The sequence below is a fragment of the Carassius carassius genome, chromosome 41, assembly GCF_963082965.1.
Source record: "Carassius carassius chromosome 41, fCarCar2.1, whole genome shotgun sequence".
Classification (NCBI taxonomy): domain Eukaryota; kingdom Metazoa; phylum Chordata; class Actinopteri; order Cypriniformes; family Cyprinidae; genus Carassius; species Carassius carassius.
The window spans coordinates 11,458,815-11,471,043 of record NC_081795.1 but is presented as its reverse complement, the minus strand read 5'-3'; the positions used below and the strand labels follow the sequence as shown (position 1 = coordinate 11,471,043).

Sequence of the window (12,229 nt, the reverse complement as noted above, 5' to 3'; positions counted from 1 at the left end):
TACCGTGGTAAAAACAATAAACATATAGGAATTAATTCCGTTTGTGCACCGGATCATTTAACTATTATTGAAGGGGACTGGTGAAAGGAAGACCGTAAACTATCAGTAATCGATGTCGACATCTAGTGGTTGGCAATTCTTTCGTGCGTGGACTCGCTTGATTTGTGTAAACTACTAGTGTTTACGTACTTCGTTTTTCTTTCCGTTTTGCAATTTACAACACAAACGACCTTTTAGTGTATTAACAAATGAGACTATAAATTGTTCGATAAGAAAATTAGTTCATGAAAATAAGCATGGGCCACAAAGGCCTATAAAAATACAGTTTAGACTGCTGGAAATTTCTCTCTCTTGTTGTTAATCATGACCAGATACTAAATATGGACAAATCAAGCTGGAGTTATGAACAGCTGGACAGACATGGACCAGCTATAAACCACTGGACTGAACTGGATTTTTCTTAAGCGTTAATCTTTTTTTCTTTTTTGAGAGAGAAATTTTATTTCATTTTATTTAAAATTTAATAAAGAGCAGAAATTCTTCTTTGACAATGGCTAGAAAAATACATACATCCACTTACATACATACACACATTATCAAACAAGTGACCAAAAATATGGATTAGTCATTTGGATGTATAGATTATATTATATATAGTAAATAAATGTAAATATATTACTGATGTTAATTAAAATGAAACTAGATGTGTTTATATAAAATATACACATTATAGTTTTGTAATATATGTTTTGTAATGGGCGTAGTCCGGACTGCAGAGTATATCAACCCTCCCTTCTCTTCAAGAACTGTACTCATCCAGAGTGAGTAAAAGTGCTGGCAAAATCACTCTGGACCCCTAACATCCAGCACACTCTCTCTTTGAACTGTTGAAAACTGGTCGACGCTACAGAGCTCCGAGCACCAGAGCAGCCAGATACAGGAACAGTTTCTTCCCCCAGACAATCCATTTAATGAACACTTGCCAATAACTGTGGAACACACAACACTATTTATATTTATATACACATACACTTATTTATTTAACACACATACTTAGTGTACACTTCAATTTTTGCACATAATATACCTGTACATACAAAACTGCCTATTGTAATAAACCTGCACACACAACTGTCAATTTGTATATTGTTATTCCTTACCTACTTATTTGTATTTTTTTATTCTTTTATTATGTGTTTTTTGTTCTGTAGCTGTCATTCTGTTGCACTGCCTGGCTTCTGTCACGAAAACAAATTCCTCGTATGTGTAAACATACCTGGAAATAAAGCTCATTCTGATTCTGATTCTAAAAGTAAATAAAATTGTAAAGTATTTGCGACAGTCATTGACCGCATCAAAATGGCTACCTAAAGGTACTGTCTGATTTGACTGTGTTATTGCATCACTTCCGGGAAATAAGGTCAAAAATTGTTTCCCTTGTCCGCCATTTGAAATATTTGAACTTCCTTGTGACAACTTCCAATGTACGCTTTGGTTTACACTGAACAATTATCAGAGGATCTGGGCGAATAGTCGTAGTTTTTGCGTCTTATGCACGTTGGGATTCCGACGTCGGCTGTTTTCTTACCCGATTGGGGAAAAAAGCGTAGAGAAGTGTGCGAATGCTGCGCGTATTCGAAACGTGTTCAACAACGGAACGCGGTAAAGTTTTTGCATGAGTTGAACACTGCTCGCGGATAAGGAGAGGCGAAGAGAAGGCCTGTGAAGCCTGGGCTTTTTTCTTGCGCTAGTCATGGCCGGAAATTTTGATTCGGAGGACCGAGGGAGCTGGTATTGGGGGAGATTAAGCCGGCAAGAGGCGGTTTCGCTGCTCCAAGGGCAGAGGCACGGAGTATTCCTGGTGCGGGACTCGATCACTATTCCCGGGGACTACGTGCTGTCTGTGTCGGAGAACTCCAAAGTCTCTCATTACATAATAAACAGCATCAGCAGCAATCGCCAGTCCGGACCAGGTAAGCGGTGCATGTAAAAATACTGCCAACGACGGGACGAAGAAAAACTGCTTTAGCAAAACGCATAGCAGCTCGACGAGAAACTTGTGTAACATGGTTAGTCTACGTTACTACGAATAGTTCTGCACATTCAGTATGGTTTTTCATTTTATTTTTATTTTTTTCGGCGTCGGTCTAGTGTTACGTAGTAATAAAAAAAAGATGTTTACACATTCAATATAAACAATTTTTTGGTCAAGTCATAATTTAGACAATTTAACATGTAATGTAAATCATATGTTTTTTTTATGAAAAAACACTCACTTTTTTTGTTTGTAGACGCTGTATGTGCAGTAATGCTGAATTTATTATTGATTAAAAAGCAAAAATTGTAGTATTTTCAAAAATAGTGTTTACGCAACAATCTCAATTATTATTTCCACTATTTAGAGAAGACTTCACAGATTAAGGTTAAGTAAATCTCTATCGTCCATCCATCATTTGTGCTTTCTCACGGTCATCCTGCAGGACTCGCTCCTCCTCGGTTCCGTATCGGAGATCAGGAATTTGACGCCTTACCTGCCCTGTTGGAGTTCTACAAGATCCACTACCTGGATACCACCACTCTGATTGAGCCCATCAATAAAGCCAAGCACTCTTCCTTTATCAGCGTCAATGCAGGAACAGGAGGACCTCCTCAGAGGCTGGAAGAAGAGTACGTCCGAGCCCTCTTCGACTTCCCCGGCAATGACGACGAGGACCTTCCGTTTCGAAAGGGCGATATTCTAAGAGTTCTAGAGAAGCCAGAGGAGCAGTGGTGGAACGCTCAGAATTCTGAAGGCCGTGTCGGCATGATCCCCGTGCCCTATGTGGAGAAGTACCGGCCGGCCTCGCCAACATCAGGGGGCCCTGCGGGGTCTGTTGGAGGATCTGGAGCTCACGGCAACTCTGACAGCCACGGTTCTCAGTCTCAACCTCTGCTTGGTGAGCCGGGCCAATATGCCCAGCCAACATCTTTACCCAATCTACAGAACGGTCCAGTTTATGCCAGGGCCATTCAGAAGAGAGTTCCCAATGCCTATGACAAGACTGCTCTTGCTTTGGAGGTAACACATTTAGCTATTTTAGTTACAACACAGATGACTGATTTTTTTTATATTAAAATGTATTTTTATGTAGAATTTTGTAAAACTTTTTTTTTTGCTTTGGCGCCTCCCAGTGGAACTGTTATTCTCTGTTTGAGTGGGTTTTTTTTTGTTGTTGTTGTTGTGCATAACATTAACAAAGCATTTCCTGTTTCTAACACACTTGTCTTGTATTGTTAGGTCGGCGACATGGTGAAGGTGACCAAGATCAATGTAAATGGGCAGTGGGAGGGTGAGTGCAAGGGAAAGCATGGTCATTTTCCCTTTACCCATGTTCGCTTGCTGGACCAGCACAACCCAGAGGATGAACTGAGCTGAGAGAGTAGACTGTCTTCCCTAGCAGCCCTTAGATGTACACTCATTTACACACACATACACACACACTTTGGCTCCTCACACATCCTCACTACTGCCTTTTACCTTCCCGCCTCGTCATTACCTTGTGCCATTGTGTCTCATGCCAACATTCACAATACCTGCAACAATTCCCTTATTAGATTTTATGCAATAATTGAAGATATTTACCAAGTAAACACTAAATTCAGCACGCAACGCCATACACTACATAGAGAGGAGCATTAGTCTGTGGCTTCTTGTGAACTGAGAAAAGAAGAAGAAGCCTGCTTGGACTTAAAACGTGAGCAGTTTGGTGTCTTAATAAGGGACTGTTCCTTTGCTTCGACTGCGGTAGCATACACTACTTCGTGTCTTAGTACACAGCTGCACTCACACTACAAATCATCTACTACATGAGAAAAATTCAGAAATGCAGAACAAACGTGCTTCGAAATAGTTTTTAGTCTTTTTCATTGGCTTGTCAGTCATTACTGGCTCAGCGCCGGTTCCTATCGGGGCGGTACACTATATAAAAGATGGAGCAGCCCGAATCCTCACCGCATTTAGTTTTATTTATGCACAACATTTCAAATGTATACAAGATGGGCCATGCATCATTATTCACTACGGCTAAGTAACTTTGTTTTACTACATTTTCATTATATATTATCAGGAAATGCTACTTTCACCTTTATTGCTGTACTTGGAAGTATTACACTAAATGCAGATTTGTTGAATGTGTAACCCTAATTTCTAATGCTAGACTCGATACGTCAACATAAGATAGACTTTATTGATTTTTGTTGTTTTTGTTTTTAAATAAAAATCCAACATTGTGACTTTTCCACTATAATTAGCCAATGTGTTTTTGCCCAAACTTCCCTTGCCAAGGTAGAAAATAGAGTAAGGAGTTGTTGTAGCGAACTCTCTACTACAACTCCAAAAACTACTTCAATATTAGTTAAAGATATTTCTAAAACAATCCAGCTGTCTTTACAATAACGCAGTAGGATTTTATGAAGTGTCACATTAATGTGCAAAGCCTAACCTGATGCCTCAAATGTGTTTTGCTCAATTGATTTTGCACATATGTGTAGCCTTTAACTATGATTGGTTTATCTGGCTAATGATATTTGTTTTAAAACATCGGCCTCCATCATGCCTGTATTATATATCAATGCAGAAATATAGTGCTTTTTGTCCTTTAATGCCCAAATAAGACGTTGCTTTCCTAATTGCCTGCCTTAATTGCAAATTGTTGTCAATGACCAAATCAGCAGTGTCTTGAGCCTAATTAGTTAAATATGGGGAAGGTTTTTTCAACCTTGCAGAAACATTTCTTTTAACCAACTTCCATTACTAATGAATAAGATATCTGTGGACAAATGTAGAAATAATAACGCTAATAGACAGGCTACCAAAACACTGTCAAATGTTCATGTTTTTACCTTTATTTGTTGTTACTTTTAAAAAGAAAAAGTTGGCAAACTTTGTTTGGTAACAATGACAATCACCTGGAAACTCTTCTGTTATGTCACATCTAAACGTTAGAAAGCTATTTGGTGTATGTGTGTAGGTTAGCTGTATGTTGTCATGATGTGACAGCGAGTCGGCCGTGTTACGTAATTGTCACTTAAGTCGTAATAATGAAGGACTTTGATGTTCATGATCTGTCTTATTAACTGTCTTATGTTTCAGTCAGAAATGACCTTGATGAAATTAGATCACTAAAATCAGTCAGAAAGCAAAGCTGGAGTCTTGTCTGAACTCTCGCCTGTGTCCTGTGAGAAGGATTTCACCTCAAAACACCACTTTCGTCTGTGACTGAGTTGAAAGAGTAATCACAATCAGTGTCTGTACATTTTAATTGTACCCAAAGTATTATGTTTAGAACCTAAATATCAACACAGTAACTTTGTGAAATTAATCTTGTGTTATCCTTTATGTGCATCCAAGTCTGTCAGAAGTGTTTTAATTCACACACACAAAAATAAATCCTACGTTTTTGTTACAGTTTTATTCCTGTACATGAAATAAAGTTGACCCCTATAGTAATGCTACTCAAAACTTTTACTTTGCCTCTGTCAAAATGTTCTTGCCTTTACATTTGTTACTCTATTACGAGCATCAACATGATGGAGAGGTTTCTGTTTCATTAATCCTATTATAGTGTAATTTTTTCCTTTATATAATATCCAGTTATTAATATTGATGAGCCAATCAAGTTGTATCAGATAGTAATATCATGATGCATATTAAAACACAGTTATTTATTCTTAGTGATTTACACTGAAACAGCATGCCATTTAATTAAAATAGTGTGTATTCGTTAGAAATATATAAAAGTCTTGACTTGAATGAAATACCATTTAAAATAACACCTTAAATGGTTTGAATTTAGCATTTTATTTTTAATATTTTCAGTTGAAGCATTCAAGTGCTTCATGTTCAATTGAAGTAGTCGTTTACTAATTGTTTGAAAACTATGTTTATATATATATTTTTTTTTTTTCTTTTTTTTTTTGAATAAATTTGGTAACGGCCAACATTCTTCAAAACATTTTCCATTGGCTTTCCTGCCACTTCCGACATTTCTCAGAATATCTTGTGTGTTAATGAATGATGAGTAAATGAAATTAAAAATAATTCTGTCGTCTGTTAATTTAAAAGGTATTGCATTAGGGTCTAGAGCTTATTCTTTAACATATTTCTCAGCATAGAACGACGTGAGGGTGAAGTTAAATTATTTAATTATTATTACATTTCCTTCAAATTTAAGTGTTTCCCGTGCTTGTTTTTTTAACAGTGTTTGGTTACACAAAAGGTGCAGAATAAAGAGGGTTAAAAATCCGAAAGAGAGAGAGAGAGAGAGATGCTCTGTGTGAAAGTTCCCGGATGAAGGTGTAACGCCATCTTTACTCCACCATTCAAGTCGCAGCTGTTGCTCGCGTAGGCCTGCCGGTGAACTCACACTCCTTTACTCCCAATCTCTCACAAAACACGTTCGCCGCGCGCTGTCCAACATGGGTGACCGGGAGGATTTGGTGTACCAAGCCAAACTCGCCGAGCAGGCGGAGAGATACGACGGTAAGAGTCACAGAGAAGTAACGGTAACATTATTTTTACCAAGCAAGTGAGTGCTCGTGCAGGCTAACTGACGCTCGGGTTAGCGCTTAATTCGCGGTTAAACAGCGAACGCTCTGTGAATTGCAAACAGATCTCAGCTTGCTTTTTTTTTTTTTTTTAAATTCTTATATTTGTAAAGTCCGTTTATTCTGTCACTTGTATATTGGGGTAACTACATTATTGCATATGAAGATGGAGACGTTTATTGAGGAGACAAAATGGCGGAGTTAGTGGGTGAGGCAAGTTGTTGCTAGCCATGGCGGAGGGGTGGCTGCGGTCCTCAAGCCTCATGAAGGCGAAGACGGCTCAAATATTAGTTAACATCTGTCTGACTCGACCCAGTTAACCGCAGTAATGCGTTATTTGACCTTAAAGTCCTTTCTATTCTGCTTTTACCCCCGCTGCACGTTAAGAGAGACCGTGGCTGTGTCTCAAAGCCTTGTGGGCTGCCTACTTAGACAGCATTTTTGTGTATTACTGGTGCGTTGAGTTGTGATTCCCAAAAATGCTGTTTAGGCAATTAACGTTACCGCTATGATTTTTGAGACGTTGCCGTTGTGCAATAACGTAAAGCAAGTAATGCTTAGTAAGCTGAGATACTGTAGCTTTGAGTGAGGTTTCATTTCAGACTGTAGAGAAGAGGCTCACTGGCTTGTGGTATTCAAGATACTAACGATATATCAAACCAGCGGCTATAATTGTGCCTTGTTGGTAACTTATTGTCTAGTTTAGTCACCCATTAACCTGTTAGGTATCTAGGGTTTTCAGTCCACACTTGAAAGTATGCGGCATGTGTGATGTGCTAGAAGGACGATTAACAAAGAATATGCGTGCTGTTTTGTGATTTATTACTGGCTACCCAAGGCAATGTTAAGTTGTTAATAATGTTTATCCCTTCTTATTTGAGTAAATAAATAATACACACCCCATGGAGTGCCACAGCATTCGACCACTTTTTCTGAGGACATTTATTATTTACTCAGATGAAGCCTTAAATCAAACCAGCCAGTTATGAGGTGAATCACAACACTATAAACTTTAGTTTGAAGCAGAAAACTATTTGAAAGGCAGACAAAGGTACAAGGCTTAATAGATTTATTGAGGTAAACAACTACAATTTTTGCTTTGCGAGTGACAGTAGAATTTAAAATTAAGCATAAATGCAAAAACTCTTCATTTAAAGAGTTTTGTGTGTGTGTATGTATGTGTATATATGTCTGCAGAATCATGGGTAATGTAGTTTTTCCACCAGAAATTCTGCTTAATTACAAAATGTGTCTGATGTCTTCAGCAAAAGCACTATCAATTTGGCCTGTAAGTTGTTGTTCAAAGTCAAGTTACCTATGGAGAAAATGAATGCAATTTTTATTTTATTTTATTTTTTTACTTCCAGAATCCGACTGACTGAAGACCATGTATATTTCAGCCATGGTTATTCTGTTGTAATTAAATCCAGTCAGCAAAATATTCATCACACTCATTTTCGATTTTTTGCAGAAATGGTCGACTCCATGAAGAATGTGGCTGGGATGGATGTTGAGCTAACAGTTGAAGAGAGAAACCTGCTCTCGGTGGCCTACAAGAACGTCATTGGGGCGAGAAGAGCATCCTGGAGGATAATCAGTAGTATCGAGCAGAAAGAGGAGAATAAGGGTGGAGAGGACAAATTGAAAATGATTCGGGAATATAGACAAACGGTAAGACGTGCTAACTAACATTCATTCACAAGACTAGAATGATTTGATTTACCTTTTAATTTTCCTGTCCAGGTTGAGAATGAATTGAAATCAATCTGCAATGACATCCTCGATGTATTGGACAAGCACCTAATCCCAGCTGCAAACTCAGGAGAGTCCAAGGTCTTCTACTACAAAATGTATGAAAGCCATGAGTTTTTCCTGAGTGAAACTAAGGACATGTGTGTGACATAATGAGGTCACGGGTTTATTTATGCATGTTTTAAACAGACCTTTTCTCCCTTTGATGCATCAGGAAGGGTGATTACCACAGGTATCTCGCTGAGTTTGCCACAGGAAACGACAGGAAGGAGGCTGCAGAAAACAGTTTGGTTGCTTACAAAGCTGCTAGTGATATTGCAATGACAGACCTTCAGCCTACACACCCCATTCGCTTGGGTCTGGCTCTAAACTTCTCCGTATTCTACTATGAAATCCTCAACTCTCCCGACCGTGCATGCAGGTATGTTTTCTTTGTTTTGGAGGGTTTCAAAGCATATATCAAATATTTCAAATCACTTAACATGTACATACAATTACAGTTTTGTAAGTGTCTATCCATAATTTTCTTATATTACAATTGTATGAATATGGTATCTGTTAACAATAAGCTTTTTAATAATGTTTTTTGGATCTTATCAGACCAAGATGGTATTAATTGCCATATTTTCCTGTTCATTTGTGTGTGAAAACTTAAGTTTATGTACCTGACTTTTGGTTTTAGGTTGGCAAAGGCGGCATTTGACGATGCTATTGCGGAACTGGACACATTGAGTGAAGAAAGCTACAAGGACTCGACACTCATCATGCAGTTGTTACGTGATAACCTGACACTATGGACTTCAGATATGCAGGGAGACGGTAAGACGGATCATGGCAGTTTCAGATGCTAAGCCTGAGAAACATGTCTTTGAAACTCATTGGTACATGAAGGTGACATCCTCAAAAGCTTCTCCACAATCCAAAGCTATTTTTAGAGCAATTGTTTCAGAGTGTCCCGATTTAGTACTTGTGAGGCATAGATTCCTTCCATCTCTAATATTTGCCTTTAAAAGAGTTAAAATAGAGGGCTCTGGCTGCATTGAAAGTGCAAATGTGCAAGCAAACATGCCTACTATTTAAATTAATCCACCAGAAGTTAAATCATTTTCTCAATAAAATGTAGTGGATTTGTTTCATTTTGGCACTCTGTTCTAGCATAAATATTTTATAGATCTAATGTAGTGTATTTAGTATATCAGTCCAAAAGTTTCATTCCTACCCTAGAAGTAAGACAGAAGGGTGATTTATCTTGTCATAGCTTTTAAATAGTTTTCTATCGATTTCAAAAGTACATATTGACCTAGTGCACATCACTGCATTTCTGTGCAAAACCAGCAGTATAATCTTTCTCTGCTGCATTTCATTTCATCTTGTAAAGTGTCCAGACTCATGCCGTCCAACTTAACCCATCTTGCCTTTTTTCATCCCCACTATTTAGATTCCTAAAGGAAAATGTTAATTGCCCACAAACTTTTTGTAAGTTCGGCCACTTTTTCCAGCTCTTGCCCTTTTGTCCACAAATTGCATCATCACTCACCTGTTTGTAAGTTTTGTGTTGCGATCGTTGTAGCCACCAGAGTGCTAAATGTGCAGCATGTCTGAAACAAACCGTTTCTGCATGGTCACTGCCAGATCCTCAGTGTCCAATTGGAATGGCTGTGTTGTAGCAATATATTGGAATTTGGAAAATTCTGGTATGTTTTACATTTACATTTATTCATTTAGCTGCTCTTTTATCCAAAGCGACTTACAATTGCTATATATGTCAGAGGTCGCACGCCTCTGGAGCAACTAGGGGTTAAGTGTCTTGCTCAAGGACACACTGGCGGTTCACAGTGGATTCGAACCCGGGTCTCCCACACCACAGGCATGCGTCTTATCCACTGCGCTAACACCACCCCAATGTGGCTAACACCACATTTCCTAAGAAATGTATTGTAAAGGTGTCTCAGGGTATTATCATTTGGTTTGGAAATGTAATTGTGTGTGAACATTTAATGGCCACATGAGATAACACTGCATTCAAATGAGATTTCAGACAGATTTTTGTTTAATTATCTGAGCTTGAAAATGACAAATTGTACGTATATTTCTCACAGCATGTAATCAGTCCTGTTGATTTAATTTTATTTCTAGTTTTTAATTTGGCAAACTTGCAATGCTTAGATCTGGCAAGAGTTGCAAACTTGATGATGTGCGACAATGAACAACACATAACATGTGGATTGCATTTGAGGGACATAACTGCAACAATGCAATAACAATGGCTTTGTTTCTTTGTTCACAGGTGAGGAACAGAATAAAGAGGCGCTGCAAGATGTGGAGGACGAAAACCAATGAGAGCACACAGCCAATATGAGACTCCACCCCACTCCCCCTCCCCTTCCTCAGACCCTACTCACAAAGGGAGCCACCAAGCCCAACCGTATGAGTGGCACTCAACAGCTTGATGCCTCCAGTTTCCTCTCCCTTTGTTTGATTTTTAATATTATTCTGTTTTATTAGCCCTTAAATTGAAATAAAATATACCACTCATGAAACAAACTTCAATTATGATTTTTGAATGGTCAGAACGTAAAGATTACTTGGAGTATTTTTTTAATTTGTTTTTTTGTCCTGGTACAATTTTCCTTTTTTATGTTCACTTGCTTTATTTCTCAACATTTGTATCAGTTGCTGGATATATTTTGAGTTTTTCTTAATGTAATTACAGAAATTAACTTTTATTACTATTACTGGTATGTCTACTATTAGTGGTTTGAGTTGTAATATTTCTGTGTTAGTGCAATTATAAAATGCAGTTGAAGAAAACAATGAAACCTTTAAAAGGGCAAGTCTAAACAAAGTGCTCTTTTTGTTAATTTAGTATTTCTGAGAACGTTGATGCAAATTTCTTGATATCCACGTGGAGCAAAACGCTTAACATCACCAAGTAGTAGTTATGTAGTAACATTTACCAGTGGTCTGGACTGTAATTTGTGCTAAAATACTGTATTGCTCACATAGGCTGATGATGGTGGGTGGATTGATGGCTGCAGCTCTATAAAACTGAAGGAGCCTTGTTGCTTTTAGAACCAAGACAAATGCAGGTCTCCATTTGGCTGTCTAGGAAAAAAAGCACTAATAAAGTTGATTTTAAACCTGCATGAGTTACATGAAATAGTCTATTTTTTTTTCTTCCCCCCTGAATCTAAATAATGCATATAATTTCTTCTGTACTTTGTTAACTTGAAACTAGTTTGTACTACTGGATATCTGACTGGAACCACAAACCTAGAATCTGTATGACAACGAAACAGCATGGAATTAACAAATAAATAAAACTGCCTCAAGTAAAATATGTAACCACCTCTTCTGCACTCAAAATGTTTGCCTTTCTCCTTTATCTCTACATTTTATGTTCTTTTCCTTCATGAAACAAAATGCTTGGTAGTGAAACATTTACCTTGCAAAGTTAGAGAAATAATGTTTTATGAGGTAGGAAGAAATAAAAATGTGCTTTTGGCGAGTAGGATTTGGACCGTCCAATGTTGTTTTCTCAGTTCCAGATCTTAGGTTTCAAGGGATCTGTCAGTTGAAGATTAGTACATAGGAGTGAGTGTTTGTGTGGGTCTATATATATATATATATATAAATTCAAATTCTTCTATAACATTCAACAAAGTGTTCAGTGCAGTAAGAAAATGGTAAAGTCCTGCATTGTAAAGTGCAGGTTAACCAGGAATCTTGTCCAGGGCCCTATGGTGGAACAGGGCCCACTAAGGCCCTCTGTAGCAGTGGTTCACAACCAGGGGGCCTTATAATGTTTATTATTTTAACAATGTTTGTGAAGAACCACTGTTCCCAAGGTCCTGGAAAACCTGGATATAAGGATAATAAATGATTTCTAGAC

General features: G+C 37.9%; 2 protein-coding genes across 4 annotated transcripts; both read left to right on the top strand.

Annotated features, from left to right (window-relative positions):
• The first annotated feature begins 1,440 nt into the window (after window positions 1–1,440).
• Window positions 1,441–4,286, top strand: LOC132122720 (adapter molecule crk-like). Of its 2 annotated transcripts, XR_009426425.1 has the most exons (4): window positions 1,441–1,973; window positions 2,481–3,058; window positions 3,278–3,913; window positions 4,069–4,286. XR_009426425.1 is itself a non-coding variant. In XM_059533065.1 (3 exons), exons 1-3 carry the CDS (start codon window positions 1,754–1,756, stop codon window positions 3,413–3,415), a joined length of 936 nt encoding a protein of 311 aa, XP_059389048.1. In that variant the 5' UTR covers window positions 1,441–1,753; the 3' UTR covers window positions 3,416–4,286. The 2 variants fall into 2 exon arrangements, 1 of the variants encoding a protein (XP_059389048.1); XM_059533065.1 differs by having other exon boundaries at window positions 3,278–4,286.
• A 2,015-nt stretch (window positions 4,287–6,301) lies between these two features.
• On the top strand, window positions 6,302–11,682 carry LOC132122721 (14-3-3 protein epsilon-like). 2 transcript variants are annotated; one of them, XM_059533067.1, is made up of 7 exons: window positions 6,302–6,520; window positions 8,057–8,256; window positions 8,329–8,435; window positions 8,552–8,758; window positions 9,020–9,156; window positions 9,776–9,813; window positions 10,625–11,682. In XM_059533067.1, exons 1-6 carry the CDS (start codon window positions 6,457–6,459, stop codon window positions 9,781–9,783), a joined length of 723 nt encoding a protein of 240 aa, XP_059389050.1. In that variant the 5' UTR covers window positions 6,302–6,456; the 3' UTR covers window positions 9,784–9,813; window positions 10,625–11,682. The 2 variants fall into 2 exon arrangements, with proteins under 2 accessions (XP_059389050.1, XP_059389049.1); XM_059533066.1 differs by lacking the exon at window positions 9,776–9,813 and having other exon boundaries at window positions 6,303–6,520.
• Window positions 11,683–12,229: the final 547 nt, after the last annotated feature.

Coding starts and splice junctions, on each gene's coding strand:
- LOC132122720 (XM_059533065.1), top strand. CDS start 1,754: ATGGCCGGAAATTTTGATTCGGAGGACCGAGGGAGCTGGTATTGGGGG. Junction 1,974..2,480: donor CAATCGCCAGTCCGGACCAG/GTAAGCGGTGCA, acceptor GTCATCCTGCAG/GACTCGCTCCTCCTCGGTTC. Junction 3,059..3,277: donor AGACTGCTCTTGCTTTGGAG/GTAACACATTTA, acceptor TTGTATTGTTAG/GTCGGCGACATGGTGAAGGT.
- LOC132122721 (XM_059533066.1), top strand. CDS start 6,457: ATGGGTGACCGGGAGGATTTGGTGTACCAAGCCAAACTCGCCGAGCAG. Junction 8,759..9,019: donor TCTCCCGACCGTGCATGCAG/GTATGTTTTCTT, acceptor TTTTGGTTTTAG/GTTGGCAAAGGCGGCATTTG. Junction 9,157..10,624: donor TTCAGATATGCAGGGAGACG/GTAAGACGGATC, acceptor CTTTGTTCACAG/GTGAGGAACAGAATAAAGAG.